The sequence below is a fragment of the Sorex araneus genome, chromosome 2 (genome assembly GCF_027595985.1).
Source record: "Sorex araneus isolate mSorAra2 chromosome 2, mSorAra2.pri, whole genome shotgun sequence".
Classification (NCBI taxonomy): domain Eukaryota; kingdom Metazoa; phylum Chordata; class Mammalia; order Eulipotyphla; family Soricidae; genus Sorex; species Sorex araneus.
Genome location: NC_073303.1, coordinates 93,926,802 through 93,935,332, shown reverse-complemented (window position 1 = coordinate 93,935,332; position 8,531 = coordinate 93,926,802). Strand labels below are relative to the sequence as shown.

At 42.3% G+C, this 8,531-nt stretch overlaps 1 protein-coding gene across 1 annotated transcript; it reads right to left on the bottom strand.

Annotated features, from left to right (window-relative positions):
• Nucleotides 1–246: 246 nt before the first annotated feature.
• LOC129402246 (small integral membrane protein 30-like) lies at nucleotides 247–1,285 on the bottom strand. The gene has a single exon (XM_055127981.1). It carries the CDS (start codon nucleotides 1,116–1,118, stop codon nucleotides 939–941), a length of 180 nt encoding a protein of 59 aa, XP_054983956.1. The 5' UTR covers nucleotides 1,119–1,285; the 3' UTR covers nucleotides 247–938.
• Nucleotides 1,286–8,531: the final 7,246 nt, after the last annotated feature.

The following is an 8,531-nucleotide window of genomic DNA, read 5'->3' as shown; positions in this document are numbered from 1 at the left end:
GGGGGTGTCCTGGGAGGTGAAGAATATGTGATTCATCTGCCTGTGGGTTATTCAATCCTGCTGGCATTCAGATCTAGCGCAGGTCTATGCCCTCCAATTTTATCCTTAGATTAATTGCCTCTGTGTTATGGGGAAAACCCCTTAAATATTTTGTAATTATAATCTAGTGCAATTTATGACATATGTAGGAACTTAACAGGTATAGTGCTTGTTAACTAAGCACAATGTTTTCTGATTTTTTTAATATACAAGACAATGGGCCTATATTTAATACAGTATGTTTCACCATGAGATGTTGTTAATAAAAAATCTATTTTCTCCTAACATTAAATGTCTTCATTTCACTATTAACATAAACAGATCGTTTTTCTCCTTCACTGGCTGGTACACTGAATACATTTTCCTAACCTTACCCCCTCCCTCCATATATTTAAGTAACTTTAAATTTTTCACCGAGAGTATTTGATATCTAAACACAGTATTAACTTGGAAAATAAAAAAGGAAACACTTAATAAAATCATGGAGAAAAGACTCCAAGAATTCAGGAGGCAGAGATTCTAACAGACACGGTGGTTATTTTCTAGGAATCTGGGCAAATTTCCTTCTTCCTAGAGTATTTGCTTTGAAAAATCTTGAAACTATGACACATTGCCTATATAAATTTCAGTGATGTTACATTTTCAACTCACCTTCTACCTAGCAAATACCAACTCTAGGCTGCACTTTACTAGTGCAGCATCTGATGTGGGGGGAAAAAATAATAATCCCCTGCCCATTCAACCGATAACAGTGTGTTCCCATTTCTAAGGAAACAAATACGATTGTCAAACTACCCTATGAACTGATTTCTTGGAAACCTTTAGACACCACGGCTCACTTTTCACTTTAAGGGCACAAAGGATTTGGGAGCAAGGTTTGGTCCAGGAGGCCTCCAAAGTCATATCTGTCCATTTCTCTTGTGTGCATAGGCGCCCAGGCAAGCGCAGATGCCTGTGATGCTGAGCACCACACCCAGCAAGAGGGCAATGGCATTGCCGGCTTCCACTGCTTCCACCACGGGCAGCACCGAGAGCAGTGAATGGAGGACTATGCCCCACTGGGTGGAAACTGAGGTCATGATGGGCTCTGGAGCCGTCTGCTGCTTTCTGACTCTTGAGAGCTGGAGGTTTCAAAGAAAGGGTGCAAAGATAATTTCTGACACTTGAGATACCCCTTTCCTGGAGCTCCGGATGCTAAAACTTAAGAGGTTCCACATGCCAGTGCCTTCCAGGGAGCGGCCATTACCAGAATCTGTTTTCTGATTTATAATAGAAAACCAGAAAAAAAATTGGTAACTTGCGATTTGACTTGGTGAGATGGGGCAAGTTGTATTTATCTGCAGTGGGACAGTGAAGAGGAATTCATTATTTTAAGTGTTTTGTGTTTGCTTAAACTCAACAAACATTTCACTAGCACCCACAATGAGCCTGAAGTGGGAAAGGCAAGGCCTGATGGCCTTGTGAAGTTCTTGCTCTACCTTTTTTTTCTGGGTTCATCCTGCCATTTCTTCAAATTCCAGCACAAACTAATCACTTGAGGAACACTTTTTCTGGGGGGGGGGCAGTTAATGAATCACTGTGAGATGCAGTTACAGACTTACAGACTTTCGTGATTATGTTTCAGTCATACAATGTCAAGTACCCATCCCTCCACCAGTGCCCATTCTCCACCACCAATATTCCCAGCCCCCTGCCTCTGTGGCAGGCACATTCCCTTTTATTCTCTCTCTCTCTCCTTTTGGGTGTTATGGTTTGCTACACAGGTAGTATGTGGTTATCATATTCTGTCTATAGTCTGCTTTCAGGATATATCTCCCATCCCGAGCTAGCCCTCCAAGCATCATTCACTTAGTGATCCCTTCTCTATCCCAGCTGCCTTTTCTCCCAGCATGAGAAGCTGGCATCCAAGCTGTGGAGCTATTCTCCTGGCCCTTATCTCTATTATCTTTGGGTGTTAGTCTCCCATTCTATTATTTTATATTCCACAAATGAGAGTAGTCATTCTATGTCTGTCCCTCCCTCTCTGACTCATTTCACTTAGCATGACACTCTCTATGTTGGTTGTTTCTCATAAAAAACTAGACATTTAGCTCCCATTTGACCCAGGAATACTACTTCTGGGAATATATCCTGAAGATACAAAAAATACTGTAGAAATGACATCTGCACTTGTATGTTTATTGCAGCAGTGTTTACAATATCCAGAATTTGGAAAAAACCTAAATGCCCAAGAACAGATAGCACTTTGGTACATATATACAATGGAATACTGTGCAGCTGTTAGAAAAGATTAAATCATTAAATTTGCACATAAGAGGAACATTTATAATGCATGCAGTGTCCTTTGCCCTAACAATGTATCAGTAAAGCAAGTGGGCAGGATTTGAAATCATTTTGAGGTGTTTATTTCTATATCTCTGTTTTCTCTCTGTTTCTCCCTCTGCCCTCCTCCCACAAACACTGATGAGTTTTCCTCATTTTTAATTGGTTAACACTCGGTTTTATTGCTTTACTGTGGTGGCCACAGTCCTAAGGACTCAGGGGGGTAGAGCTCAGGGCCCCAAATATATATGCTAGGTGTTCCAAACCTACCTGGTTCGCCTTAGCTATTTACCTTACTGTAGCTTACCTCAGCTTAGCTTATCTTAACTACTCAGCCGAAAGCAAAGGTATCTTAGTTGAGGTTTGCAATGGAACATGCCATACAACTTTGAGGGACATGTGCTGTGCATGTACCTGTCTGTTCCAGTTGCTTTGGGGCTGAGTCTGCTGGCACAGGGAAAGCATTGTAGGGGGAGTGCCCTGTATGGTCCCAGAAGCCTCATATACAATTCATCAATGCATTCAGAATGATGAGTGAGCTAATTAGGGCTGGCCTGGCGAACGGTGTATGATGTTCCCAGTTGCTTGATGACCAATGGTTGACAGATGCTGCCATCTCACCTAATTATAAAGGCACTCCTTTCAGGTAGAGTGGCATTTCCTGGAACCTGGCTGAGCTTATATTGACACATGACAGAGCAGAGCTTTCTCCTCCAGAAATGCATTAATCATTCTCGTAGGAGATCTGTAAACAGGACACTGTACAAGGCATGTGAACGGTCCCTGGAGCAAAGCCACAGTAGAGGGACATTTGTCCCTTGTATATAATGATAAAATGTGCACCTCTCTTGTGGTAAAACTCAGGGAATATTCTCATAGGAGCATCTGGGCACAGAGGTGCCACCTCTACTTAAGTAAGACATCACCAGTGTGGGGTTTCTCCATTCTTGGGGTTCTTCCTGGTGATATGTATCTATATTCCTCCCCACCAATTATACATTACCCTTGCTTCTTAACTCGTGGGAAGAAGAAAGTCCTTTGAAATAATGCACTATATAGAAAAAGATTATAGCTCTTTGATTCCTCTTTGGGAGACCTGAATAGTGTTCTTATCCTGTTTTCATAGGGCCCAGGTCTCTGAGGTGTATGTTAGTGCAGGAAGAATGGTGGAGTTGAAAATATATGCCTGGAGCCAGAGGTTCTTCATCCTCTTAACAACTTCTTCGACACTCCACCTCTGTCAATGATCGAGAATCAGAGACGCTGTCTCATTGGCCAAGGCAAAATCAGATGGGCAGGACACATAATGTGATTTGGAGACAACCACTGGACTAAAGCTATTACCAACTGGATTCCATAGGACGTCAAAAGAATGCCTGGCTACCCACCTAAGTGATGGTCAGACTTCTTTGTAAAGACCCTGAATAAACAATTTAAGGCTCTTTGTATTCCTGGAGTGAGCAGATGCCACTGGGTTACACTAGCACACGACAGGGATGAATGAAGATGTTATTGGTGCCTACTAGAGCAAATTAGTGAGCAACGAGATGACAAGTGATACAAGTGATTGAAAAAATATAAGCTGACTAGAAAATGACCTCCATTGATTGCTGTTCTGGTAACTTATTATTTCATCTGCATGTGCTGTTTGTGGACATAAATAATATGATGGCCAATTATCTTGAAACTGAGAATGTGCCAACTTTAGGGCATCTAAGTTTCTAAGAACTCCTAGAGACCTGGCACCACCTGCATCCTTGCTCTCACTTCCCCGGTCATAGTTTCCAAAGGCTGAGTCTCACAAGTCCATGAAAGTCACTGGGCTAACTACAGGACCAGTTCTATAAAGAGTGCCGCTATAAAGTCATGTGGCTCTGGGCAAGTTTTTGGAGTCTGGGGTACCCACCTATAGAATCATAATTTTGTTTTGTTTTTTCTCTTTCCCTGTGTTTTGCAGGTGAACATTCCTCAGTCCTCAAAACTACTCAGACCTGACTCTCTCCAAATATATTTGGGATAGTGCTAGTTTGTAAGCTAAGTGTATCAAATCTCTATGTAATTGGGAAAAGGTACAGCTTATTAGTGGGGGTGTGATGGGAGGAGGGGTGTAATTTCATAGGTCGGCTGACTCCTTTGTGAGAAGAAAAATTCCATTTGCTTTTGCCATCTCAAACTCTGATTCAGGGCACAGAAGAAGGTGATCTGGATTTCAGACCCTTTGTATCCTATTGTGCAGTGTACAACCAGTAGAACTGTGCATAGTTTACTGCACAGGCTCCTGTGCTCGAGCACATTTGTATCTTTACCATTCCGGTCGCTCTCCTGGAACTCTTTTTTTTAATTTATTTTGATTTTATGCCACTTCTGGCAAAATCCAGGACTTGCTTTTGGCTCTGCACTCAGGGATCACTTTTTGGCAGGACTCAGAGGACCATATGAGATACTGGGGATTGAGCCCAGGTCATCTGTGTGCAAAACAAATGCACTACCTGCTGTACTATCACCCCGACCCCTAAGGAAGCTCTCATTGCATGATGAGGGCCAACTGTGGTGATTGCATACTTGGTGGTGTTGACCTGTGGGAATCTTGCCATTTAGTTGTGCTCACACATACCTGGCTGCAGTGTGAGTGGAAAATGTTTTCACTTCTGAGAATCTCAGATCATAGGACTGTCAGGATCCAGCTCAGCCTAGCATGTGCAGTAAAGATCCTTTACACATACAAAAGCTTATCAAAGTTGGGAAGGAAGCTCTGGAAAGGAACATAGTTAAGGACATAAAATCCCCCAAGTGTGGAAGGCAGTAAACCATCAGCAACTGCTGGGTGCCAGAAGCCAAGAGACTTAAAAGTGGGGCCAACTGTCTTATCTTGAGACCAGGAGGGTATCAGAACTACCATAGGGGAAATCTTTCACTTGTTGGACAAGTTCAATGTGCTATGAACTAAGGTCAGTGATAAATAAGTTTCAGCAGCAAGGAGTAAAACTATATCTAAATTGTCACAAATTATATAGCAGGTTTCTACAGCACATGAATACGGTTCTAATCTTGAGAGAAGAAAGTTTTATTCGGCCAAGTTTTCAAAAGTCAGTTGCTTTCCAATACCACTGCTGGGAATATATCCCAGAGAGGCAAAAAAGTACAATCGAAACAACATCTGCACATGTATGTTCATCGCAGCACTGTTTACAATAGCCAGAATCTGGAAAAAACCCGAATGCCCCAGAACGGATGACTGGTTGAGGAAACTTTGGTACATCTATACAATGGAATACTATGCAGCTGTTAGAAAAAAGGAGGTCAAGAATTTTGTAGTCAAGTGGATGGGCATGAAAAGTTTCATGCTGAGTGAAATGAGTCAGAAAGAGAGAGACAGACATAGAAAGATTGCACTCATCTATGGTATATAGAATAACAGAGTGGGAGACTAACACCCAAGAACTGTAGAAATAAGTACCAGGAGGTTGACTCCATGGCTTCAAGGCTGGCCTCACGTTCCGGGGAAAGGTCAACTCAGAGAAGCGATCACCAACTACATTGTAGTCGAAGGCCATGTGGGGGAAGGGAGTTGCGGGCTGAATGAGGGCTAGAGACTGAGCACAGCGGCCACTCAACACCTTTATTGCAAACCACAACAGCTAATTAGAGAGAGAAAACAGAAGGGAATGCCTTGCCACAGTGGCAGGGTGGGGTGGGGGGGAGATGGGATTGGGGAGGGTGGGAGGGACACTGGGTTTACGGGTGGTGGAGAATGGGCACTGGTGAAGGGATGGGTTCCCAAACTTTGTATGAGGGAAGTATAAGCACAAAAGTGTATAAATCTGTAACTGTACCCTCACGGTGATTCTCTAATTAAAAATAAATAAATAAATAAATAAATAAATAAATAAATAAGAAAAAAAATAAATAATTTAAAGAAAAATTAAAAAAAAAAGTCAGTTGCTTTCTGATAGGAAAAGCCATATATTAGTGTCAAATAATATCTTGAAAATTTTGAGAGCCTTTGATTGGATCAGAATGTTAAGTTTGATTGTAATTTACACTATTATTTTTCTTTTGGGGGGGGCAGGAGAATGGTATTGGGCTACAGCAGGGTCTGCTGAGGGCTTACTCCTGGAAGTGCTTGGAAAACCATATGTGGTGTCAGGGATCTAACCTATGTCAGCAGTGTGCAATACAAGAGCCTTATATCCACATTTTATTTCCAATGGTAAACTGTCTTCTTGAAAATATGAAGGGGACGGGCGCTGTGTTGAGCAGGCAGCCACAGAACTGGAAGACCCCTTCTCGGCTAAGGTGCCCACATGAACACCTAGGCCAAAGGGGACTCCCGAAGTTTTAGAAGTGTGCAGGAAGTAGAACTCTAACCCAGGACCTGCACCAACTCGGGTCTCTCCCCCACAGATACAGCAGCAGCAGGGGGCGTGGTCTCCGTGGCACTGCCACATTATTTCCCCTTTCATAGCCCTTTGAACTCAGATCTCAACCTCTATTGCCTAATTCTTAAGAGAACAGCCTGGCTATCCCAAACACATTAGGTCAATAGTACACAAGCCTACTCCAATAGAAATACTCCCCAAACTCACCAAAATAATGGTGAGCACAAGAATCTAAACAAGCCTAATGTACAAGCACATATCCCCTGAAGCTTCACTAGGTGCCCCCCATAAGTCACACAGGAGCATCAAAGAGGAAGTTAATATTCTTGAAGGAGCAAAAGGAGACTATCATTGACCGAGCTAATCCAGAATCCTCCCACACAGCTAGAGGGGGACACTGATAGTGAACTGGAGGGTCCATCTCTGTACTACTACAGCAACATGAAGAAACAGCGCAGATCCCCACCACAAAGAGCAGATGGAGAAAAGAGCCCTGAAGCCTCAACAAAGAATACCCACATATACAATCTCTCCGAAAAGAATTCAGAGATGAAATGCTGAGGATGTTCAATGAGCTGAAAGATATGGTGGAACAGACATCCAGTAAATTAAAGAAGGATAGACAGTAGAACAGACAGCCAATAAAATACAGGAAGAAATGAGAGCAGGGGCTGGAGCAATAGCAAAGCAGGTAGGGCATTTGTCCTGCACGTGGCCAACCCGGGTTTAATTCCCAGCATCCCATATGGTCCCTGAGCACAGCCAGGAGTGATTCCTGAGTGCAAAGCCAAAAAAAAAAATAAAAGAAACGAGAGCAGAAATAAGAAAGCTACAGACAGAAGTGTCACTAATAAAGAATTCGGATAATTGGTGGAGGTGAATGGGCACTGGTGGAGGGATGGGTAAACAATCACTGTATGAGTAAAATGCAAACACAAAAGTTCATAAGTTTGTAACTGTACATTACAGTGATTCTCTAATAAAAAATTAAAAACAATAGAATCCGGTAGATGAATTTAGAAAGTTGATGGGTACCCTTAACAGTAGAATGACGACAGCTGAAGACAGAATCAGTGAACTTGAAGACAAGCTACAGAAAGCATACAGGCAACAGCATATAATAGAAAAAAGACCTCAAAATAGCTCAAGGGTGAATAAGAGACTTAGGGGATGAATTCAAAAGGGACAACATAAGAATCACTGGAGTACCAGAAGGACAAGGAGGACACTCCAATGAAGTAGTAACAGTGAAAGATATCATTGCTGAGAAGTTTCCAGAGCTGGAGAATGCAGGCATCCAGATCCAAGAAGCCCAAAGGATACGAACTAAAAGAGACCCTCATAAAAATAAAAAACACCTCCAAGACAAATCATAATCAGAACGATGAATACCATAGATAGAGACACAATAATGTAAGCAGCAAAGTCAAAGAAGGAAATCACATACAAGAAAGCATCCTCTAGATTTACAGCAGACTTATCATGAAACCGTCCAAACCTGAAGGCAGTGGTGGGATATAGTGAAAAAAACTCAATGAAATGAATGTGTCACCAAGAATGCTTTATCTGGCTAGACTTTCACTCAGACTCGAAGGAAAGGTACTCTATTTTATGGATAAACAACAGCTGAGGAACTTCGTAGACTCAACCAACCTTAAAAGAAGGACTGGAGGGATTGTTTTAAGACAAGATGAACCCCACAGGCATAACAAACCTCTTCAGAAAGATGGCACAAAACCCCATGGCAATAATCTCTCTCAGTATCAATGGTCTAACTGCACCAATTAAGAG

Coding starts and splice junctions, on each gene's coding strand:
- LOC129402246 (XM_055127981.1), bottom strand. CDS start 1,118: ATGACCTCAGTTTCCACCCAGTGGGGCATAGTCCTCCATTCACTGCTC.